The sequence below is a fragment of the Gamsiella multidivaricata genome (assembly GCF_025024155.1).
Source record: "Gamsiella multidivaricata strain RSA 2152 chromosome Unknown BC939scaffold_68, whole genome shotgun sequence".
In the NCBI taxonomy this organism is placed as follows: Eukaryota; Fungi; Mortierellomycota; class Mortierellomycetes; order Mortierellales; family Mortierellaceae; genus Gamsiella; species Gamsiella multidivaricata.
Window position 1 is genome coordinate 115,127 of NW_026251776.1, and position 23,593 is coordinate 138,719.

Sequence of the window (23,593 nt, forward strand, 5' to 3'; positions counted from 1 at the left end):
TGCTGCTATCCGCCCAGTACTTGACAGAGTGTCTCACAAGATGACATAGACCATTTTTTCCGGATATGGCCTTATAGTATATGCGTGTCTACGTTGGTGTCTTCGATGGTTGCTTACTCATTTGTTTGAAAATTGTGGACCGGAGGAAACTTTAATCAGTGACATAGTTCATTGCTCTTAAATCATCGATGCTTCATCCACTTACCCACGCTTAGAGTGTTAGGGTGTCACCAACCTTCGAGGAAAAACTCGAAAAGGGTAATTTGCAGGACATGCGCACTCGCCTGTATATCCACCTCATGCATATGCCTTCTGTCGTCATGAGAACAATTCGACTCTATAGCGATGTTCATGTAAAGGCAACGCCAATGAGACCGGACACACGGCTTTGCACGGCACGCGAGCAGACAATTGCAATGCTCCACGCCCCAATGAAAACAGCCTGGTCGGAGTGACGAAAATTGCGCTGTTGAGGGACGGCAGCCTATAAGAGCACGGCCAGGGGTCCTTTCGAAAGTCAGCAAGGGCAAAACGGGTGTGGAGCTATCAATGAGGAGAGAGTCGATGTAGACCATGGCAGCAATGTTCTTCCGCTCCGGAAATACTCTCCGCTGAACGCTCTCTGGTCCAGGTCTCTCTGCCTTTCTGAATCGGGTCTAGCGCACTCATTTTTTCTGCATACAACTATATATCCCATTATATATCTCATTTGTCCCTGCTCTTTCCAAAGACGGCAACACCCACGCCCACACCTGCACCGGTTCCTGCATGGCAACCAGACGTACATTTACATTAAAATGTATCTGTATTTTTATGTAACACTCAATTGAAGAGCAGTACGAATCAACGTTCATGACATGACGACAGCGGACGTCCCTTCGGCCCTTGTGCCTCTTTTTATTCGAGCGTGCGAAAGCGGCCTGCAACATTTTTAGGTAGAAAACGAGGCTAAGGCAGACCATCGATCCACCGATCCCATACACCCTCTCGTCTGAGCCATTTGGTTTCCCGAACGGTACCAAGTCTTCTCTACACTCAACTGTTCATCCGGCCCGAATGGACATATAAAGGATCCCATGCCACTCTTCTTTTCTTTCTTCCCCTCGTCCCTGCACTCTTTCCTCTCTCTCTCGCACTGCAGTGTGCTGTCTTATCATCGTCATCCATAGTCCCTTTAATATCGTCTCTATTAATACCCTCGTCCTCAACCCTGTCTCCATTCACCCATTTCTAGATACCACTTCCTTTTCTATTCCTTCCTCTACTCCTTCACTCTTCAATTGACCAGCCCGCCATCCATTATCCGCTCCCCCGCTCATCCCCTTTCCTCCCCCTGAGGCGCGTCCCTCCTATAGAAAGCATACACCTTGAAAATGAAGACTGAGCATTATGACGACACAGCAGCCCCCCCTGCTGCCGAAGTCGCTTACAGGAGCGATCCCATGATGGCCGCCGTCAAGAGCGACCTCAATGACCACCCTCACCACCACGTTATCAGTACCTCCTCATCCTACACTGATAAGAGCAAGATTCCCGTAAGGGAGGACCTCATGGAAGCCGATGGTGATGGCCTCGAACCCACCGCACATGAGGAGAGCACACTCCGCCGAGTGGCCGATACGATCCCAGCCTCGGCCTGGCTGGTAGTCGTAGTTGAGTTCTGTGAACGCTTCACGTACTATGGTCTTTCGGGCCCCTTCCAGAACTACATCCAATACCCTTACACAGATCAGCGTGGAGCTGATCACCCTGGTGCCATTGGCAAGGGCCAGCAGACCGCCACGGCATTGAACACCTTTTTCCAGTGTAAGGCATACCAACACAACGTCGTCTTGTTTTAGCCTATCTTGTCTTTCTTGTCTTGCCTTTCCCTTTGTCTTGTCTTGCCTTTTTTCTTTAATACGTTGGCTCTGTAAATCTAACGCGGATGCCAATGCTTTTTTGATTTAGTCTTTTGCTATGTCACACCCATTCTCGGTGCCATCGTAGCGGATCAGGTAAGAAATCTCTTCCTCCGTTGTGCAATTGTGGCTCACTGACTGCACAGCAACTTTTCCCAGAAAGCCCTAACCATCTGCCTCTTCTTGTGCTTGCTTGATTGATAGTACCTCGGCAAATACAAGACTATCTGCGTCTTCTGCGGTATCTACATGCTCGGAGTCCTCGTCCTGGTCCTCACCTCCATCCCACCCGCCATCCTTGCCAATGCCGCCCTTCCCGGTCTAATCGTCGCTATGATCGTCATCGGTCTTGGCACCGGCGGTATCAAGGCCAACGTCTCGCCCATGGTCGCAGAACAATACCAGGGAACCAAAGCTACCGTCAAGACCCTCAAATCCGGCGAAAAGGTCATTGTCGATCCTCAGGTCACGGTCCAATCGATCTTCAACTGGTTCTACTGGGCCATTAACCTCGGCTCTCTCTCCGCTATCATCACGACCAACGCCGAAAAGTACTACGCTTTCTGGCTCGCCTACCTCATCCCCCTGATCATGTTCAACGGTGCCATCTTTGCTCTCTGGGTTGGTCGCAATAAGGTCGTTAAGACCTCTGCCCGTGGTTCTGTCATTCTCGAGGGCTTCCGCGTCTTTGGAATTGCCCTCCGTAACGGTCGCAGCCTCGATGCTGCCAAGCCCACGGTGATGAGGACCTCCAATCCCAATGCAGACATGAAATCTGTCACCTGGGACGACATCTTCATTGACGAGCTGCGTCTGACCCTCAAGGCCTGCTCCGTCTTCTGCTTCTTTCCCCTGTACTGGGTCATCTACAACCAGATCACCACCAACCTGACCTCCCAAGCCGGCACCATGCTCCTCTACGGAATCCCGAACGACGTTGTCAACAATATCGATCCCATTGTCTTGATCATTTTCATCCCCATTTTTGACAAAGTCATCTACCCGGGCTTCCGTAGAATGGGTCTCGAGCTCAAGCCCATCACCCGTATCTCCCTCGGCTTCTTGTTCTCGGCCCTGGCCATGGCCTGGACTGCGATTGTGCAACACAAGATCTACATCACCGGACCCAATTACGATTGCACCCTTTGCGACCCAGACCAGACCCCGAACAACGTCTCGATTGCCTGGCAGATCCTCTCGTACTTCTTCATCGCCATTTCCGAGATCTTTGCCTCCATCACCGGTCTCGAGTTTGCATTCACGAACGCGCCCGCGACCATGAAGTCCGTCGTCATGGCCATCTTCTTGTTCACGAACTGTGTCGGTGCCCTCTTGGGATTCGCCTTCTTGCCCATGACCAAGGATCCTTTGCTGCTGTGGATGTACACCGGATTGGGTTGTGCTGCCTTCTTGATCTCCATCGTCATTTATTATCTCTTCCACGATTACGATAAGACCATGCGTGCTGACAAAATGGCTCTCCAGGCTAAGTACGATATGAGAGATCTCTAGATATGATTCTACTTCTCATACCTTCTTCACTGTAATAAAGTAATCTGTACAATAATTCTCTCAAAAAGCGTTCTCCTTCCATCCGTCCTTTGGATTCTACGCTTTTCGCGTTTGTGTCTAGCAAAAAAAATTGTGTATTGATTTTCTTTTTCTTTTTTTTTTTTTGCGGGTGTAACTAATTAGCTACATATTACGGAATATGGAAGAGGAAGAAAAATAAAAGATACGCACATGTGAAAAAGAAATAATAGAGAGTAAGGCCACAACAGCAGTGGATAGGATAAAAAGAGAGAGAGAGGGGGAGGGGGGGGGGAGTAGCCTTTTTCCACACTTCCTGTACACGTTGCACTACGACCAAACACCCTCGGGGATCACTCCGATATCGTCCAGCAACCTCTCGCGCTTCTTCTTGACGTTCTTGTCATAGAACTTATTCGCACATGCCAGCTGAGGTGCCGGTGCCCGACGGACGATCTTGCCCTTCGAGACTCGGAGGCCTCCCTGATCCAACTGACCCGCATCTTGCAGCACCTTGATCACCAGTCTCTCTCGCCTGGGCATTGCGGCCTTGCCCGTCCAGAGCTTCAGCAGCTCGCGCGTCTTGCTCCGCAAGTTCACAAACGTGTCCGTCACACGACCCGTCATGGTCATACAGGCCTCAATTGCTCGGTCAATCGATTCCGGCTCGGATGCCAGGATGTCCGTAGCCAAGATCAGCTTGGCTGTCTCCAGATGGAGGTACTTGCAGGCCAAGGCCAAGAGATTACCATCCTTGGGCGAATGAATCGACGTATCCGCACCGTGGGCGATCATTCGCTTCAAGCACTCGGCTACATCATCGGATGAAACCCTGGCGTTGCGCATCAACAGATGCAATGGCGTATGTCCCTGAACATCCAGCGCGTTCACTTCCACGCCCGCGGCCAGGAGAGCATCCACCGCCACGAAGAGATGAGACGATCCCTTGTCGTTCTTGAAGGGGATGTATCGATCCATCAAGATGTGCAAACAGTTCTGGAGGGAACGCGTCGCCAGCAGCTTGACATCGACGTCCTGCTCCATCAGTTCCTTGAAGATCACCAGGGACGAGGGCAGGTAATGGGCAAGGCACGTCTGGATTGGCGTGATCTCGCATTCCAACGAATACGTTGGCACGATCGCGTAGCCGTTGAGGTCGTGGCCCGCGAGAATATACCACTCTGTCATGTCTGCGTTCGAAACAGTGATGGCCTCGTGCAGCGTCGCGGGCTTAGCATGGCCACTGCTACGAACATGGCTCGGACCAGGTGAGTCGGAGCGGACGCTATTGGAGCGAGTCAGGGTATGCGCGCTGATAGCATCGCCATCGATACTCTCCGAGACTGGAACGAGAAAACAATCACGAAGAGAAGGGTTAGTATCAAGCACTCGATATTTTAGTATTACAAAAGAGAATACGCGCGAAATCGGGCTTACCAGCTGTAGAAATAGGCATATTCATCTCCTCTCCAGGGAGCATCAACATATCCATCGGCTCAACAACGACCAACATCTGCAAGGTTTCCTCGGCAACATCGAGTGGAGGTCTCGACTCGGCATCACCAGACCAGCACATCTTGTACAGCTGCTCATAAATATCGGGCGTGTTGGGAACGGCTTCCTCGCGAAGTCCCTTCACAATCGCAGAGGACAGCTGCTCCATGTTCTTGGCCAGTCTCGGACCGGACTCTGCGCGGGCAATGATCTCGTCAAAGGGCATCCGTCCCGAGGAGAGCTCCCAAAGCAACACTCCCAAGGAATAGACAGACCATTCGAGAGAATAACTGCTCCTGCCCATGATTCTCTCTGGAGCCATGTAGACAATAAGGGAAGGTCCGGATGGCTGGGTGGTCATCTGGCAGGGTGCGGACGTGATCATGCCTCCAGGGGAACCAAAGCCTGTCAAGATGGCAACACCCTCGTAGTCAATCAAAATGTTGCCCGAGTTCATGGTGCATGGGACACCTTGTTCGGTCAAGAATCGGAGACCCTGAGCCATATCGAGGGCCAGCTTGTAGCGCTCGGGCCATTGGAGGGACTCAGAGTGATGGTTGAGGAACTGGCGCAGGGAGCCATGAACGGGTTGCTGAAGGAGCAAGGCAGGGGACTGACCGGAGGCTACGTTTGCGCTTGGCAGGTAGCCGAACAGCTGGATGACCTGTCTACACCTGCGTAGGTTGTGAAGTGCTTGGATCTATGTTTATGTCGCGGATAATAGGCGAAATAGACATGGGAGGAGGATATGAGCATCGAAAACTTAGTGGAAGGTTGGGGATAATGGCCCCATGATGTGATGAGTAATTGTAAGGAGTAGGGTTGGATGAGAGCCGCGTTGGCCTAGAATCCTCCGAGGAGCCACGCGATGCTATGCTTGTTTGATATTTTTTTCTCTTAAGCAACACCATTGGTAGGCCAATGAATGAATGAATGCATGCACGCACACATCCACATAGGATATGGAGACAGAAAAAAGGGTGCCCATCGTCTGACTAGTCGTCGATGTCGACCTCAGTCGATATGGGAGTAGGTGAAAGAGAAAGAAAGGGAGAGCCCTGTTCTCGTTCCCGTTGCCGGGGTTTTTCTTACTGTCGACAATGCTGCAAACATTGAGTAGGTAATCTGCAGCAACTCAAAAATCTCTGTCGGTCTCACTCTCGCACTCTTACACCCCTACACTCTTGTGCTCTTGTACTCTTGTACCATCCTGCAGGCCCTTTGCTCTGTTGTTTATTTCTTCTTTAGTGCACCAAAAGATTCAACTGCAATTGAAACGCTGAAAGGGAAGAGACTCTCAATCACACTCACACATGTAACTGGATGTACGGTATAGGCAGTTTGTATTCGTGACAGAGACCAAGGAAGTAAGACATTACCGCGCGAATTCAGCTACGCTGTGTCACCATCGCATCCAACGGCTGTTTACCAGACGTGTGGTGGGTCCTAAGGGCCTCCCAGCCAATGGATCGCAGCTCTTTATATCGTCTCATCTTTCTTCTTTTGTATCGGTCCTCTTTTTGTGTACCAAATGACACCATGACGATGGGCGGGATAAGAATCTTCAACAACAACAACAATAATATTAATATCGCGCGCCTATTTGTATATGCATCAACAGCATCGTACTGGCGCTTTGTGCGAGGGGATATATACAATTGAATATTGCTCGGGGGGTTTCTTGCAGAAGCAATTGCGTGAGAACGTACAAAAAAGTGATGGTCACACGGCTCTTCCCGCTTCTCCCTTTCCTTTCCTCTTGATAATTTTTTTTTGCGCGAATAAGGAAGTATGAGACCTTATCAGAATGTGTGTGTATGTTTACGGGTGTTTTGTTGTGTTTGTATGATTATCCAGAACGTGCAAATGGAGATGAGGAAAGTCTATGCAGGGCATCCCTGGAATAGATGATTTCCAGATCGTCTGCAATTAGATCCAACTAAAAAAAAAAAAAAAAAAAAGGCCAGGGGAAGGGGAAGAAGATATGTGCTTCATCGGGTCTCGGCCATCGATGGCCAAATAAAATAAACGACGGCATTGCCCCCAGACAGGGACAAGCGTTTGAAAAGGACGTGTGTACGTGGGTGTGTGTGCATGATCAATGTGGATAATGGCTATGTATGAGCGGTGGATGGATGAGTGGACGGATGAATGCATGTGTCGAGGAAAGACAGGTGGTATTTTCATTCAGTGATGCTGTAGTGCTGTGGTATGTGGTGCGTGGGTGTGCGGATGTATAGTGGAGAGCTTCAGCTCTTTAAAGAGAGCCATGTTGCCCTGGCCAATACTGCCGCCCCTTTCCTCAAATACGTTCCTCGCTGTGCACCAGCACCGCACCGCATGGAAATCGCCATGGGAAAGAGAAGGGGGACACGGGCAAAACAGAGACGTATCTGTTGGTGCGCGGGTGCTGATTGGTAGTACGAGCGTCCGATTGTACTATCGTGTGCCACCCAATGTAGGGCAAGGGAAAGGGCAGAATAGTATAGTGCACAAGCAAGGATAGGGATGCCTAGAAAAATCTATGCAGATGTCTTTGATTGAATCGAAAGCTTCTTTAATTGCTTACCTCCGCAAGAACCTCCTGAGGGGTGCCCCACCTCTCCATTGGCACAATCTGGACCTGAGATCCCTTGTAGGTCGCGACCTGGACGTCCTGCACCCCACCAATCTGGGTAGGATGTTTGGCATTGGCTGGTGTTACGGGGACGGGGACGTTGTTCAGCTGTTCAAGGTCCTTCATGAGCACGGGCCGACAGGTCTGCTGGAGCCAATGCATGCATTGCTTATAGCCCTCGAGCCCCGGGGTTGGGTACTGAAGCTCAGTCTGAAGCTGCTGCTGATAGTGCTGGTAGTTTCTGAGCTCCTCAGAGAGCGAGCCGAGATTACCTCCCCTGGTGGAGCCATATTCGTAGCTGGGACGGTGACCATTGAGCTGCATGGTTGGGGAAGTGGGACTAACAGGGGAAAAGGCGGATATACTCTCACTCCGGGGATGATGTGAGGGCTTGGTGGGCTGACTGGTATTGATGGTCTGGTTGTTGATGTGGTTTGAAGAGGAATCCTTGGAGTCCTTGCGTTTGAAGAAGCGAGTGAAGCTATTGCCGCTGCCGATGCTCTTGCCACTGCCGTTGCTGGTGCCACTCCGGATGGACATGGTGTCGTCCTGTGGATATGAGGGCACCATGCCTGGGTGTGTTTGCGTGGCAAACATATGATATGTGTAGGAAAGAAGTATTAGTCTGTGGCGAGTAGGAGTAGGAGTAGGAATAAGAGTAGGAGGGTAGGATTGGGATAGGGTATATGGAGACAGGAGATGGGCGGTGTTGGAGGAGTACACGCGTCGATGCCGATGGATGTGCGGGTGAAGAGAGTGTGTGAGCGGGAGGGAGGAAGTGGGAAGAGGAGCCGTTCTAAAGCGAGAGGAAAGAGGAAAAGAGAGAAAGAGAGAGAGGGAGAGCGTGAAAAGGGAAAAGGGCGAGAAAACGAAGGGACACACCGCGAAAAAGTTTTTTCTTCTCTTCTCTTTTCACTTCTCTTTTTGGGAGGGGAATAGACGCGCCAACAATGCCGCTGTGAGGAAAGAGGAAAGAGAAAAGGAAAAGGGAAAAGGAGGAAAAAGAATGTTTACTGGCGTGTATCCTCCATTAAATCTGTACCCTATTGTCTATTAGTAAGTCATTAGGTTCGTTTCTCAGCGCACGCGGCCGATAGGCGCTGCTGTTGACCCGTTTTTACATTAAGCGACCGAGAGAAAAAAACACAGCTGCAGAGTTCCGAATTCGGCCTGCTGACTGTCGACCCATAATTGTTGGTGGTCTGATAAATAGGAACGATGGATGATGACGAGAAGGGCGAGGACGAGGAATGATGATGGTGGCGATTATGGGGAGAGGATGGGAGGATACAGTACCTCTGGAGGGTAGTTAATGGCCGAGAGCGCTCGTTCCCTTGGCCAGTTGGTCGGTGTTCCCCCTATGTCCTTCAAAGGATACTCGACTTCGACTTAGGCTGATTACCATTTCGTGCTCGGCTATTCTATCCAATAGATTCGATCACTGCTGCATGTTGCCATGACTCGACCTGCCTTGTCTTGCTTTGACACGACTTGGTTTGGCTGTAGGAAGTACCGCAAGAGTGTCACAAACAGCGCACAACAAACAACACGTAAAAGTACACTCTCGCACACACGCACACAATAAACAACTTCCAGCAACCATTCAAACACCTAGTCTAACAGCAAATACGAGCGGACAAAAAAAAAAGCAAATAAATGTGCCTCCGTCTGTCTTCAAGTGCTACACTGTGTAGTTTCCCGCCTTCTGTCCCTCCGTCCACCACGACCTGTCTTGGACATGAACATGAATGCAGACCACATACAGCCACGGACATGCCTGACTCGGGTTAGTCTAGCAGGCCTTTCTCTCCCCCTCTCCCCGGTTTTTATTTCGCACTACTCGACATGGTGTCCACTCAAAATGCCAGCATTATTCATGATCAAATCGTCTGCGTCCCTTTTTGGCCCGTTAGAGAAAAAGAAAAAGAAGCCGCTTGTCCGGTGGTGCCTGCGTGTTTGTTTATCGCTCTCTATTGCGTATACTATTCTATCTAATCGTTTTTAAACAAAATAAATCTTTGACCTGTCTGGGTTGAAATAAACATCCGAGAAAAGTAAAACTTGTGAGAGCAAATAAGAACGGGGATGGAGAAGGGAGAGCAGAGGACCCCCATCAAAAAAACAACTCAGGCACACGCACAACCCTCACCGAGTAGCGGGTTGCGGTTGAGACTTAGTTGAGGACTAGGGCGCACCATCCCCTCATTGTGTTGGACACAAAGCCTTGCCATCGATGCAGACAGAAGGCGGGAGGGGAGGGATCTGCTTAAGGCGGCATGCAGCATCTACTATCTAAAAAAAAAAATTGTTCAACCCGCTCCTCACACACCTCGCTTTGCCTTTGCTGTTGTTGTTTTCAGCCCAACCAGTACATACTCAAATGACCCATCTAAAATACATCCGCATCATTGGACAGAGCAGGAAAAAAAAAAGAAGGGGGAGTAGAACATCTCTGTCTTATCGCCTTAAAGGTTGTACTTTATTTTTTTCTTCCTATGGGGTGCGACACTAACGACACAAGTGCTGTGTGTCTGTCTCTGGAACTGTCTCTGGAATAATGGATCGGTTGCGCGTCGGAGCAAACGACTCTGCTCAGTCCATCGACGATGCTGGCCCCTTCCCTTTACCCGCACACACACACATTCTAGTAGCTGCACTTGGATTCATTCTAGAAGTGGAGGGAAGAGAGGATGAAAAGAAAAGGTGGCTACAGCGAGCTGAAGTACGACGATGCCATAATCCATCTGAGAGCCCTTGCGCTGCAGAGCCACTTATTGCATCTCCGCGAGCGACAGCAATGATCCTCACTCACATACACAAAAATATATATTGCAATGAACCTTTTGAACAGCAGAGTGGCAAAGGGCATAACTCAATTCGATGGCAACCGAGAAGACAAAACGGAAGGAAAGAAGAGCAGCTTTATTTGTTCAAAATCGGTATTCAGTAATTGTACAGTGGCATGCATCTACACTTATATACATGTGTATTGTCGTCATGGCCATCCTCTGTCGGCGCCTGTAACGCATTCCTCCTCTCCTTGCTCTCTCTGGCTTTCCACAGTACATACACATAGCAAAATTGATCAGCCTTGACCTACCCGGGAAATAGTCCCCCTGCGCTCAATCTAGTTATTCAGACGTGTTTATTTTGCCGGCGGGAAGTAAAAAAAACGAAAGGTGGTCCTTGCTCCATCCCCGATGCTCGTGCTTATACTCTACTATTCAGTTAGGCGTCGTTTTGTATTCACGAATAAAAAAGGGCGCATGATGCTATCCATCTCCATAGCGGACTATGACTCTGAGTTTCCTGTCCACCAACATAAAACAAACAGGAACGAGAGCAAGGACCTCCTGGAATGCTCCTTCTCGATAGTCTGACCAACCAAAACTTTTCAGGTAGGAGGGTCAAGTGTGCCAGTGGCGGGGCGGGCGATTGTGTGCGTGGAGCGGGAAAAGAGCGAGAGCTATTCCAGATATCGCTCAAACTCGTGCACGTTTTTTTTTTGTTTGGGGGGAGGGGGAGGGAAGGGAGGGGAGAAGTGGGAGGAAAGGGTAGGTACAGACGCTCCAACAATTGAGTTGTACGGTGAATAGCTACCTGAAGGTCTATTGCTGTTGTACAAACAGCTGATATTAGGCGCACCTTTGCTTGTTGCTTTGTGTAATTATCATAGCAGATGATAATCAAGTAGCCATGGCTCCTTGCTTCTTTCTCTTATTCTGTAAATGTGTTTTTGAGATGAGTTTTTAGCCCCTATCATATGCGCTTTAGGCGGTGCAGCTTATGAAATCATCACTGATGCACACCTTGTCTTTATGTCGAAGAAGGGGATGAGAGTTGGGGAGGAGAAAGGGGAAGCACAATACGCGTCTTTTGCTGTCGCATGTAGAAGCGCGTGCAGGGGTTCGTTAGCTGACAGTAACGATTAGTAGGGTTGCTATAGTCATAATATTGGCTGCCCGGCACCTATGCTCGTCTACGAGCAAGGCGCCGGTCAAGCATTCCTGGATATCCTGATGAACAGGTCATTCAAGAGTACTCTCATCCCATGCAGTACCTCCTCTGCTTATAGGCAGTGGTCACGTTCGCTGTTCAGATGGCAGTGTGTTGGAGGAACAGCGCAGCAACTCAGTGTCGTCTTCTTGGTCGGCCTTTTAAAGCACGACACGAGATGAACAGGGTACATTGCATCTGATAAGAGAACATAGTACCAGTCCGTGGGCGCAGAACCTCCCCTCCTTCGATCAGATAAGATTGGCAACACTTTTGTTTATTTCCAAGCCACTGTGCCATTTTTTTTTTCTTGGTGCACACCTACTACTACAGTCAGGGACCGTTCAAAGTTCGAGCTCCTGCTGCGTCCATACCGGGCTCCTTCTCACTCTCGTCTTCTTTGTCTAGCCTCCTCCTCTTCACCCTCTCATCTCTCTTCCGCATTTGCTCGAACCATGGCCTTCGAGGACGTCCAGATCGCCAAGCCCAGTGCTGAGACCTATAGGGCTCTTGAAGCCGACCTCTGCAACCACTCTGGAAAGGCTCCCTTGCACGAGCGCTTCCGTGCCCTCTTCACCCTCAAGGCTCTTGCTGACAACGAGAGTGTCGATATTATTGGACGAGGTATAACTCCATCACTTCTCGCCCTTGTCTCCAATGCTAACCAGGATGGTTTCTTTGGTCATTGCTGATCAGAGGTGGGCGTCCTGACCAGGCTGCCGTTTGTTTCAAGGCGTACTCATTACTATTGCTTTTGCCCCGTTCCTGAATACTCTCATTTTGCTGATAGCTTTTGCGGACGAGTCTGCGTTGCTCAAGCACGAGTTGGCCTATGTCTTGGGTCAGATGAAAAACCCTCATGCTCACGCTGTCCTGAAGCAAGTTTTGTCGACCATGGATGAGGATCCCATGGTCCGCCACGAGGCTGCGGAGGCCCTGGGAGCCATTGGGTCATTAGACTCGATCCCTATTTTGGAGGAATACCTCAAGGATGAATCCGTGGTTGTCTCTCAGACATGCGAGTTGGCCATTGAGAAGATCAAGTACGACAACCGCAAGGAAAAGGAGGCCCTCCCACAGAGGTATGGAATCAATGTATTGGTGGCAACCGCTGGCATACTGAAGGAATTGTTGTATGAAAAATGACATTCACACGAGCGCCCAAACTTTAAATCGATTCCACCTCTAGCTCGTATTCCTCGATCGATCCCGCCCCACCAACCACTGCTGAAGAGTCAACAGAGCAGCTGCGGGCGATTTATTTGAACCAGAAGCTGCCACTCTTTGAGCGTTACCGTGCCATGTTTGCCCTCCGCAACCAATGCACGACAGAGTCGGTCCTTGCTCTGGCTGACGGATTCGACGATCCCTCTGCGCTGTTCCGACACGAGATTGCATACGTCTTTGGTCAGATGCAGCACCCTGCAGCGGTGCCCTCGTTGGTGAAGGTTCTCTCCAAGCTGGACGAGACCAACATGGTCCGCCATGAGGCAGCTGAGGCCCTGGGATCGATTGCTACGCCCGAGTGCTACCCTATCCTTGAAAAGTTCCGTGACGACAAGGAGCGTGTTGTTCGCGAGAGTTGCATCGTTGCGCTGGACATGTACGAGTACGAGAACAGCGGCCAGCTGCAGTATGCCGATGGCCTGAGCAAGTAGAGTGACTCCAGAACATACTACGACACTGCGTTGTGTTGACATTGGAGAGCGAAGCGAGGACAAGTGCGGGGGTGAATGTATAATATAGAGCAGAAAATAAAATAAAGCCAAGATCCGATCAGCAATCAAAGTGTATCTGTCGTCCTGTGCCCAATGCACGTTCCTCGCTCGTAGGACACCGATGCATCAAATGCACCCACGATTTCATGTCCAAAAACGCTCTCCTTCCTCTTCGAACTGCTTCCGCCGTTCGTCGCTAGTTCCACCGGCGCCCACGGTCACGGATGATATCATGAGCATGTGTAGCCCGTAGTCAAGGGTGCTCTTTTCTTTTCCTTTTCCTTTTCCTTGTTTTTTTTTTTTTTTTTTTTTTTTTTAATATTTTCTCCCCTCCTTCTTTGCCCACCCTCTTTGCTTACTTCCTTGTAAGCACTTCTTCGTTTATCCTCATTCTTCTGACCCTATCCATCCTTCACAGCCGGTTCTCTTCTTAAAACAGTACTGTCATGAAGATCCGATATGCCATGCGTCCCACGCGCTTTGTGCCTCTCATCCTGACCGCAACAGTTGCCGTCCTGTTGCAGACTCAGGCCCAGTCTTCGGACAATGGCTGGCTCAATCTGACAGTCATCCACACCAACGACGTCCACTCCCGGTTGGATCCAGCCAATGCTCTTGGTGTGGCCTGCTCTGCAGATGACATTGCCCAGGGTAACTGCTACGGTGGTGCTGCAAGACACAAGACCCTGATCCAGCAGCTCCGTCAGGGCAAGCAGCACTCGCTGCTCCTGGACGGTGGTGATGAGGTACAGATATTGATCACAAATGCCTATCTTGTATTAAATGAACATGCCATTGGGATTCAAAGGAGTACCCCCCCACACACACACACACACGAAACCGACGCTTATTCTGTTCTTGTTACCTTCTTGAATAGTTCCAGGTAAGTTGTTGCCGACCACCAGATTCTTTTCGCTACAGACGAGAGGCAGGATGTGAACTAGTTTTTTTATTTTTACAACGGGCTTTCGCGTAGGGAACGCTCTTCTATACGTACTACAAGGGAAACGTTACCGCAGAAGTGATGAATGACATTGGATACGATCTGACGACAGTCGGTAACCACGAGTGGGACGATGGCCCAAGCATCGCAGCACGCTTCTGGGCCAATCTGAAGATGCCTGTTGTTTGCGCCAACATTGACTTTTCAAAGAATCCAGAACTTGCCAAGCTGGTCAAACCCTACCATATTTTTGAGGACTTGGGTGTTGCCATCATTGGATACATCACTCCAGTATGTTTGTGCTCCCTTTTGGCATACACCTTCATGTTTGTGCCAAAATTTGGTGTTACATGTCTTTCTATATCTTCTGTTTGTACTTAAGCCTGCAAGCGCGCTTTTTTTTTTTTTTTTTTTTTTTTTTTTTTTTTTGCTTTGATAACCACTATAGACGACGGCAGACATCTCCAGCCCCGGCCCGACTGTCTCTTTCACAAATCCCATTGTCGCTGTTCAAAAGTACATTGATGAGTTACAGACCAATGGCATCAAGCGTATACTGGCCCTGTCCCATAATGGATATGCCCCCGACATGGAGCTGGCTGCAAAGACTCGTGGTCTCGATTTGATTGTCGGTGGCCACTCTCATTCGTACCTGGGTGATCCCAAGAACCCACTTTACCAAGGACCATACCCCACCGTCATCAAGAATTTGGACGGCGACAATACTTTGGTTGTTCAGGTATGCTACCGCCAAAAAAAAAACAAAAAACAACAACAACAACAACAACAACAATAACTTGCGAGATGAGAAATGAGCGCTACGAGTATTGAAGCGACTTAGCTATAGCATGCTATCGTTTTCGTTCCACTCCTGTAGGCGTACTGCTGGGGTCAGTTTATTGGAAACTTGGATGTGTCTTTTAACGCTGAGGGCAAGATTGTTGCCTGGAACGGAGCTCCTGTGCAGGTCGAGAACACTGTTGCTGCTGATCCTGCACTGGCCAAGAAGGTAGATGGTTGGCGCAACGAGTTCGAGGCCTGGGCCCAGACTGTACTCGGCCATGCCTCAGACTCGTTTGATCTGGTGGGCTGCAGGTCCCGCGACTGTTTGATGGGTAACTTTGTGGCGGACGCGATGCTCAACTACGTCCGGAACAAGGTCACTAAACCTGGCCGCGACAACAAGCATGGAAAGCCATCCATCCAACCCTGGGCTGATATTACGATCGTTAACTCGGGCGGTATCCGCGCTGGCCTTCCCAAGGGCAATGTCACTGTTGAACAGATCATCACGGTCGCGCCCTTTGGAAGCAATGTTCTGCAGATCCCGATGGAGGGTCAGGAGTTACTCGATAGTTTGGACGCTGTGATTGCGGGGCGCCGCAACGATACCGGCAAGGTTGTTACTTCGTTCATCCAGGTGAGCGGCCTCCGCTTCGGGTACGACTCGACCATGCGTAATTCGACCGGCAAGCATGTGTTGAAAGTCGAGATCAGGGATCGCAACAAGAAATGGCGCAAGATTTCGCCCCATAAAACGTATTCAGTGGTGACGACGGACTTTCTGCTGAAGGGCGGCGATAATATCTTTTTGAGCCTGAACCGGACAGGAACGATCCAGCACGAGAAGCAGGACCAGGTGTTGGTGGAGATGGTGAAGAAGGTCAAGGTGATCAGACCGTTCTTGGATGGGCGGATCCGCGATGTGGCCTCGACGACGGCGGTGAAGCGAGCGGAGGAGGAGGCTAGGTATGCGACAGAGTGGCCGGCGGGGATGCCTGAGCACATGAAGCGGATGTATCCGCTGGGCACCCGACAGTTGCGCGAGTAGTACGGCGCATTGGGTGGGGTAGACAGCTGGGGAGTGGGTGCGGTTTCTAGCTTGCTGTAGTATGCATCCTACCCGTGGTTGGCTGTGTTTTGGAAATGGCTGAGCGGTCGATAAAGATTTTTTTTCCCGCCAAAAAAAGACATGCAGTCGGGGTGGAGAAGCTGGGCTTGAGGGCGATGAGGCGGGCTTGAGGGCGAGGATGTGTAGGGCGTATATATGCTGTGCCATGCGTGTATGTGTGTATGCGTCTGCGTGTGGTTGAGGGCGAGTGGGCGTGTGCAATAAAGAGTGGGCTGGGTTCGACTGAAGCCGAGTCGAGCGAGAGTATCTCGTCCTCAACTAAGGTGGGTCCCAGGTGAGGGGGGCTGACTCGGCAGAGAGATGGAGTCATTTAGGGGAGGAAACAAGTTTTTTCTCTCTTTTACTTCCTTCTTCTCTCGCCGTTTCTCACACCTTCAAGCCTCTCCTCCACCTCCCCCTTTTGTCGTTTTCCGCTTCCGTTTCTTATGTACCTCTAAACACTCTCATCCCACCCAACCGCTCCTTAGTCCGTCCGTCCTTCCGTCCGTCCTTCCTTTTCATCTTCTTTTTTCCTCTTCTTCGAATAAAGCACCATGGGCTCTTCAATCTCAAAGTCAAAGAAGAAGAACCGGCATTCAACCTCGTCCGTTGGCGCCACGACCACAACCAAAAAGTCAAAAAAGAACACCGCCCTCGGGAACATGGCCCATCCCAACTCGGACACCTCCATCCTCCAGAACCCGCCCCAGTGGAGCAGCTCCTTCAACCAGACTCAGCAACAGCAACACAGCGCTACTACCTCTAATAATACTGCAAATGCATCCTACAACCCTCAAAGCATTGACACCAAGAAAACAAACAGATACAGTAACGACGTGTCCCAGGGCCCCAGTGCCAATATCGCCCAGCCTCGCACAAGCACCTCATTATTCCGTGGGCCCAAGAGTAGCCAACGCGAGTCAGATCCCCTACCGCAGGTCCGCCGCATCAGTTTACCCGTTTCCGAACCTATCACTACCACTATCGCCAACACCACCAACAATAACAACAGCCACTACAACCACTACATCGGTGCCAGCAGCAGTTACAGCAAAGACCACATCGGCGAACAGTCTCCGCTTTCGAGACCATACGGAACCAGACAAACCTTAGAAACAAATCGGTTTGACCAGCAACGGAACCCCTATACCGAGTCACCACGACCCACCTTCGGTGCCTACAAGGCGCCTGTTCCCTCGCTGCCTATCGCTGCTCAGGCTACCTCATTCCCACCTCCACCTCAGATCGCAACCCCTCCCTTGTCTCCCAGCGACGTCCCTTCATTTCCTGCACCGCCCGGATCCACATCGTCATCTGTGCAAGAGCCCCAGCGGCTATGGAGAGAGAGTTTACGTAATGCGGCCACTGCGGAGAGTCGCAAGCCAGAGTCGGGTCCGACACGGTCCAACAGCAGTAACAGTTGCACTAGTCAGTCGAGCTCCGCCTACTCATCCTCAGGACGGAGGTGCCGAAAGAACAAGCCGGTCTCTGGATCCACATTTGCGAGCTCAACCTTCTCGCCCTCGCCCTCTAATACATCTCATATGAACGTTGGCGTCAGCAGACAGCGTTCAAACAAGACTAACGTCGTTCACCCGGAGGGCGAATCTCGACTATCGCGTCAACGTCACCAGTTACAGCAACAGCAACAGCAACAGCAGCAGCACCAGCTTGAGCACTCCGAGAACGCCTCGACCATTTCCTTACCAGGGTCCAAGTATATGGGTCGTGATGGAGGCTTAAGAATCAGCATCGAGGATGACAGCTTATTGGGCACTTCCAGCGCGCTGACAAGTAGAAACGCATCAGAGTTGTCTCTCGCGGGCTCTGCACGAAGAGGCACTCCAGCAGGTAGCGAGAGTCCGAACCTTGTAGGTGTCAATACTCAGAACACCCGTTACGACAATCAGTACTCGAGCCCTCGTCAGTATCCAGTGAACCTGCAGCAGCAGCAACAGCAACAGCAACAACAGCAACAACAGCAACAACAGAGTTACCCTCGGACGGGTTCTCCGCCCGATACTGGCGAGCACGGACTTTCAGATTCGACAATCAAGCATCGCACCTTCAACAGCAGGACCACACCCTCCTCAGCGCGCGAGTCAACATCTACGATCAGCACCGCGAACTATCAATGGATGGATGATCAGACAGAGGACAATGGGGCTGAGGATTCCCTGAACCGAGAGTCTATGATGATGCTTTTTCACTCGCCTACTGCAACCGACTTTGGTTCCTCGATCAAAAACGCACCAACCAATCCGGGTTCCGAGCAACAGAGCCAGCAGTTTCTGGAGCAGCAGGCGCAACAGCATGCACTGCTAAAGTATTTCTTCAGGGGCAATTACCATGCGCCTTTCAACAAGCAGGAGTTGGTGTCTGTCCTCGATGGTATGCATTAAGGCCAATGACCGCACTTGTGTCTTTTTTTTCATGCAGGTCAATGACGCTCATGCTAACCCTGTTCTCTGTTCATTTCTTTCTGAACTATAGTTGGCTGTGGATCAGGGCTTTGGATGAAGGATATGGCGCTCGAGTTCCCTCTGGCGAAGATCCATGGTGTCGATGTGAATGCTCCCACCCGTCGTCGGCGTCCCAGAGCCAACAATCTGTCGGCTTTGTCATCTCCTTCATCCCCTACGTTTGCGGGCAATATGGGGGCTGCACAGCGTCCGAGTCGTCAAGATAACAGTTCCTCAGGCACATCTCACCCCTCCACGAGCCCCTGTGGACTGCCGATGGTGGACTCTCTGCCGAGCAATTGCTACTTCCACAACGCAGACATAACCGCTGGCTTGCCCTTTCCCGACAACACCTTCGACTACTGCCATGTGAGGCTCGTTCTTTGGGGATATCCTTTGAACTGCTTCCCTGATCTGTTGAATGAGCTAATCCGCGTAACTAAGAAGGAGGGGTGGGTTGAGTTCATGGACTTGGATCCATGCATCCTCAAAGCAACAGAGATCGGAAACTGCATTAACGAATGGGTAAGACATTTCTTCTATGTTTTGTCATGCAAAGGGGATTAGGGGGGATGCTAGAGAGGCGCGTCTTGCTGACGGCATGAGTGTCTTACGTCCTATAAAAAAATACCCCCCTAGATCAAAACGGGTCTTATCCACAGTAACATGGATCCAGACCTGGTCAAGACCCTGCCTAGGTTCCTCAAGGAGTTCTGCGAGGACACCACTAAAGCCGTCCTCCCCCCAATTGTAAACGGTCAGAACAGGAACCGGACCTCGCTTATCCTGCCCTCGCAGCTCTACGGACTCAAGAACCTTAAGGTATCCAAGTATTCATTGCCCTTCGGACCTTGGGGTGGTCAAGTCGGAGAGCTCTGGCAGAAAACATTCACGACATTCTTGAAGGGCCTGGAGCCCATGATGGTCGATGCAACGCTCTCGGGCCTGGTCATTGATCAATATCATCGCCAATGCCAGCATGAAATGCAGTATCTCGCCGAAGCCTCTGCTGCCTCAACTGGAAGAATGAGTACCGACGGTGGCGATCACTCACGCGAACGTATCACCAGTTTCGACCAGAGACTTTGCACCCATAAGGCATGGCACCATCTGATCCAGCAGCTCGTCAAGGATGCCACACTCTCTGCCGCACAGTTGGCATCAAGTGCATCGCATTCAGTGTCGGCGCGATCGTCTATCAAGGAGATACGTTCGTACAACAACTTTTACATTGCTTATGCTCAGAAGGTCGACCTCGTAGAGTTGAAGCAACAGCTTTTGTTGCAGCAGCTGGAGCAGGAGATCTTGAGCCCTAACCCGAATATGACTTCCGCTCCCACGTTCTCGTTGGCTTCTAACCCAACTTGTGGTGTTATCCCGACGCGTCAACAAAGTCTGGGTCAGGACCAGAGCTCCATCCCGATTAAGGTTCAGAATCAACAACTGCGGAAACAGCAGCAGCCAAATGATGATCTTCGTGAGAATGCAGAGCGCCACAAGCGATTGACGAGTACCCTTCGGGAAAAGCTGTCGTCGCCCAATCTTCATCAGCGTTACATCTCCAGTGCGACGACGGCCTCAGAGAATACTATGGAGGAGGATGATCTGTCAGTAGGGTCGCGCAACAAGAATCGATATGGCGTCGTGGCATCGTTGACACAGGATGCGCTCGAATCGTTCAATAGGACCAACAGACTCGATCAGGGGTCTGAGGCGATCGCTCCTAACTCGTCTGCAGTACCGCCGGCGCCGACATCGGTCGCTGCACTTTTGATTCGTGGCAGCTCACGAAACTCAAACAGGAACAATCGCATCTCTGGCAATGGAGATGAGTCTGTCGCTATTGGAACACCAGGATCATTGACGAGTACGTCTGGATGCCATAGTCCTCGCATCGCTGTGCATTCGTTGAGACATCAAGAGTCGGTCCAGAGTGGATTGGGTAGTCCACAGCCTCGGGTACCAGCACAGGAAGAGATTTCTTCATTTGAGCCCGACTACTTCAACCAGGTGCCGATGCAGTATCCTTCGGCTTATTATCATCAGCAGTACCATCACCACCAGCAACAGATGGGTAATATTACGAAGAAACCAAGCCTGTTATCTCAAGTTCTTGTACATCAGACTGGAGCTGCTGCTGCGGGCACTGCCGCTGTGGGCGCAGCCCTTGGCGGTGCTACAGAATTGGATGGTTATGGGAGGAAGAAGGGTCGGTCTACAACTGGTGCATATGCGAGCGATGAACATGTTGATACCTCCAATCTGGGAGATTCGGCTCTGATCGGCCACAACACAGCAGGAAAGGGACAGCTTGGCACTGTAGTACATGGAGAGGATGGAGACGAGGGCTCGGACATTCTGATTGCGCTCAAGGACGAAGACGAGGATGATTATGATGAAGAGCTCGAGATGCAATCAAAGTTGATGAGTCCTGAGGGTATTATGGGTATGGTCCCGGAGCACCAGGTATCGACGGCAGTCCGGCCGGGTGCACATCTTGTGCCTATCAAGTCATCTTCAGCTTTGGTCGAGCATACAGAGGATGAGATGGAGGGCGAGTACGAGTACGCACACGATGGAAGGGAGGGTGAGACGAACGAGAGCAGTAATTACGTGTCTCTCGACAATACTGATAATGGATCTGTGATAGACGAGAGTCAGCTTCAGATGTTACATGTGGAGGATGAAGAGGTTATGATTACTATGGCTCCGGAGGAACCGCAGGAGCCCTTGGTTCTGGCGACGACGTATGGTATCAAAGAGCCACACTGGCCTATAGACTTCACTCAAGAGACTGGGTCTGTTGCGAAGAACGGAGGAGTCTGGTCTGGGCGGGAGTAGGGTCCATTGCTACCGCTGACAGGACGCAAATCTGGTTTGGATGACAGTGTACGGTGAGTGGGCGAGGTCATCTCTGCGGCCAAGGAGGAAGGAGGTGCTGGCAACAGCAACAACAACAGCAGCAGCAGCGGCGGAGAGTGATCTAGCGGATTTGAAGTCTGAGGAAGCATCTAGTCGATCCGTGGATGTTGCGGCCGCTGAGGACCAGTAACTTGTTTATTGTATAGTGTAAAATAAGGAGGCACCCCTTTCCTCCCTTGAATTGTTATCGTTCTGTCTTTTCTCTCCGCATCTTGTCTGTCACATTATTCATGCTTGAAATCGTTTGTAGCATATTACATTACTTGTATTAGAACCCCGCATCAAAGAAACCATCAGGTCTGCGATAGCATGACTCAAAGTTGTGGACTCTCGAGTCGCTTATAGTTGTAGTTGTGCAAAAGCCCTATCTACTGATGAGGTGTAAAGCTCGATCGACCCAAATTTCACAGTCAATAGTCCGTTTACACAGACGTGAGTGCTATAGATCCGGTTCGCAACAAGGGTTTCTCATTAACAACCTGCATCGCAATTCCACCTGTGCGCATAGCAAGCCCTAAAATTGGGGAGGTTTGTAAGCATGACAGAGTTCTGTTCCCCCCCTCCCGCTTGCAGTCATGGCCATGAGCTCTAAGGCTTTGTAAGAGCTTCACAGCGTGGGTATTCATCACTTGTTTGGCAGGCGTTGTTAGTGCACGAATAGAAGCATCTTCCTCCCTTCGCACCAACGGAGGAGCAGGCAGTATCGCAGACTTGAACTGCGGCAATAAGCACAGAAGTGAGAGTAAAGATAAATGCCCTGCAATAGAAGAAGTAAAAAAAGATGTAGGTCATTTTTCTATTTTCTATCCATCATACTTGAATGGGTTCAATGTGTGCACCATATATAATATTCTTATTTGACTACCATCGTTGTTGTTTGCTTAAAGAACCGCGACCTATCATTGAGAAACTAATTTTGAGTACAACAAATACAATGGTAGTTGAGATCCATCAAAGCGGAAACATACTTTTTTTTTTCTTTTTTTTTTTGTTAGAGCTTGAGGGTCGGTCTGAGATATGCGGCGAAGATGCGTGCGATGGGCTGGTTGGTTGAAGTTTGGTGCTGGCCGAAAAGCGGGGTTTCCTTTATATACGTAGTGCAAATCCATCTCTTTCCTTGTGTGGGGCTATTCTTTTTGCCTTTTGAGCTAAGGATCTTTACGCTTGTGAAGTCACTTTGAGCACTGAGCATCCTCTTTGAAAACAAACAAGATGGAGCTCAATCAGGGGGAAAAGGAGAAAAAAAATGCATCCTTATCTCTGTTGACCAAAACAATGATTGAGGCTAATCTACCATCCAGTTGACTGTATCAAATTCTTTTGCGCTATGCCATGCAGCTGTTGGACGAGGAACAGATTGCTTGCGCGGGAGGTAAGGCGGTAAAAAAGTAAACGCGTCCCAGCTTTGGTGGGTTAGGGGACAATAAGGTTTATCATCACGTGGCCCTAGATTCTGGAGTCAGATTCCGGATTGATTAAATGGGTGGAATGCAGAGGGATGAGAGGATGATGAATGATGAAGAGCTGGGGAATCATCGAGGGAAGTGGAGCATGGTTGCGATTGCTATGCTTTTTTTTTTTAACTCGACAAGGGTAACCGGCTATTTGAATCAACGGCTGCACACATGTGTGCATGTGTGCATGTATAACCCCCTCCCCTGGTTTGTGTTGCATGCAAAAAAAAAAAAAGTTTTGTTGTTTTCCATTTTGGTGGCAAACCAACCACAGACGAAGAACGACCAGCTAACCGGCCCATAGTAGCAATGATGGTCAACAACAAGGCATTCTTCCATCGAACTGAAGGGATGAGAGATTCCCCCGCTCTTTTGGCTTCCCCTTCTTCTTCTGGTACTTGCACCTCCACTTCAGTCCTGCTCTCGTTTCGATTCGGATCACACACACCGCAGCCCCATTTAGCATCCATTTGTTTTTGATGCATCACTTTGAATGATGCGAATGTGGATGCAAGTGTGGGAGGGTGAGTGCCAGTGTGTGTGTGTATGTGAGAGTGTGTTGTGTGGCTGAATCCATATAAGAAGAAGAAAAAAAAAAAAAAAGACTCCTCCTTCCCATCACTTCCCATCACTTCCTTCTCTCCCATCCTTCCATCACCTCCATC

The 23,593-nt window shown here is 50.2% G+C and overlaps 6 protein-coding genes across 6 annotated transcripts; 4 read left to right on the forward strand and 2 right to left on the reverse strand.

The window, feature by feature from the left end:
• Nucleotides 1–1,550: 1,550 nt before the first annotated feature.
• On the forward strand, nt 1,551–3,413 carry BC939DRAFT_401002 (POT family-domain-containing protein; the record flags this gene model as incomplete). Its single annotated transcript, XM_051552577.1, has 3 exons — nt 1,551–1,806; nt 1,951–1,997; nt 2,106–3,413. The coding sequence occupies 3 exons, from the start codon at nt 1,551–1,553 to the stop codon at nt 3,411–3,413; spliced, it is 1,611 nt and encodes a 536-aa protein (XP_051408825.1).
• Nucleotides 3,414–3,529: 116 nt separating this feature from the next.
• On the reverse strand, nt 3,530–4,250 carry BC939DRAFT_461836 (uncharacterized protein). Its single transcript, XM_051557050.1, has one exon. The coding sequence runs from the start codon at nt 4,224–4,226 to the stop codon at nt 3,762–3,764; it is 465 nt and encodes a 154-aa protein (XP_051408826.1). The 5' UTR covers nt 4,227–4,250; the 3' UTR covers nt 3,530–3,761.
• Nucleotides 4,251–6,313: 2,063 nt separating this feature from the next.
• On the reverse strand, nt 6,314–8,082 carry BC939DRAFT_480046 (uncharacterized protein; the record flags this gene model as incomplete). Its single annotated transcript, XM_051558903.1, has 2 exons — nt 6,314–6,487; nt 7,495–8,082. 2 exons carry the CDS (start codon nt 8,080–8,082, stop codon nt 6,314–6,316), a joined length of 762 nt encoding a protein of 253 aa, XP_051408827.1.
• Nucleotides 8,083–11,828: 3,746 nt separating this feature from the next.
• Nucleotides 11,829–13,319, forward strand: BC939DRAFT_427372 (armadillo-type protein). The gene is made up of 3 exons (XM_051553186.1): nt 11,829–12,162; nt 12,329–12,620; nt 12,728–13,319. The coding sequence occupies exons 1-3, from the start codon at nt 11,994–11,996 to the stop codon at nt 13,194–13,196; spliced, it is 930 nt and encodes a 309-aa protein (XP_051408828.1). The 5' UTR covers nt 11,829–11,993; the 3' UTR covers nt 13,197–13,319.
• A 281-nt stretch (nt 13,320–13,600) lies between these two features.
• Nucleotides 13,601–16,130, forward strand: BC939DRAFT_461849 (Metallo-dependent phosphatase-like protein). The gene is made up of 5 exons (XM_051557051.1): nt 13,601–14,002; nt 14,134–14,139; nt 14,233–14,490; nt 14,648–14,938; nt 15,077–16,130. The coding sequence occupies exons 1-5, from the start codon at nt 13,703–13,705 to the stop codon at nt 16,028–16,030; spliced, it is 1,809 nt and encodes a 602-aa protein (XP_051408829.1). The 5' UTR covers nt 13,601–13,702; the 3' UTR covers nt 16,031–16,130.
• A 403-nt stretch (nt 16,131–16,533) lies between these two features.
• Nucleotides 16,534–21,697, forward strand: BC939DRAFT_277004 (uncharacterized protein). Its single transcript, XM_051551176.1, has 3 exons — nt 16,534–18,481; nt 18,584–19,077; nt 19,192–21,697. The coding sequence occupies exons 1-3, from the start codon at nt 16,645–16,647 to the stop codon at nt 21,391–21,393; spliced, it is 4,533 nt and encodes a 1,510-aa protein (XP_051408830.1). The 5' UTR covers nt 16,534–16,644; the 3' UTR covers nt 21,394–21,697.
• The last annotated feature ends 1,896 nt before the right edge of the window (nt 21,698–23,593 follow it).

What these genes read in the sequence shown, in the direction of transcription:
- BC939DRAFT_427372 (XM_051553186.1), top strand. Translation starts at nt 11,994, where the DNA reads ATGGCCTTCGAGGACGTCCAGATCGCCAAGCCCAGTGCTGAGACCTAT. An exon ending in TGTCGATATTATTGGACGAG is followed by an intron (nt 12,163 to 12,328) that starts GTATAACTCCAT and finishes TTTTGCTGATAG; the next exon opens with CTTTTGCGGACGAGTCTGCG. An exon ending in AAGGAGGCCCTCCCACAGAG is followed by an intron (nt 12,621 to 12,727) that starts GTATGGAATCAA and finishes TTCCACCTCTAG; the next exon opens with CTCGTATTCCTCGATCGATC.
- BC939DRAFT_461836 (XM_051557050.1), bottom strand. Translation starts at nt 4,226, where the DNA reads ATGATCGCCCACGGTGCGGATACGTCGATTCATTCGCCCAAGGATGGT.
- BC939DRAFT_277004 (XM_051551176.1), top strand. Translation starts at nt 16,645, where the DNA reads ATGGGCTCTTCAATCTCAAAGTCAAAGAAGAAGAACCGGCATTCAACC. An exon ending in GTTGGTGTCTGTCCTCGATG is followed by an intron (nt 18,482 to 18,583) that starts GTATGCATTAAG and finishes TCTGAACTATAG; the next exon opens with TTGGCTGTGGATCAGGGCTT. An exon ending in GAAACTGCATTAACGAATGG is followed by an intron (nt 19,078 to 19,191) that starts GTAAGACATTTC and finishes ATACCCCCCTAG; the next exon opens with ATCAAAACGGGTCTTATCCA.
- BC939DRAFT_461849 (XM_051557051.1), top strand. Translation starts at nt 13,703, where the DNA reads ATGAAGATCCGATATGCCATGCGTCCCACGCGCTTTGTGCCTCTCATC. An exon ending in TCATTGGATACATCACTCCA is followed by an intron (nt 14,491 to 14,647) that starts GTATGTTTGTGC and finishes TAACCACTATAG; the next exon opens with ACGACGGCAGACATCTCCAG. An exon ending in ACAATACTTTGGTTGTTCAG is followed by an intron (nt 14,939 to 15,076) that starts GTATGCTACCGC and finishes CCACTCCTGTAG; the next exon opens with GCGTACTGCTGGGGTCAGTT.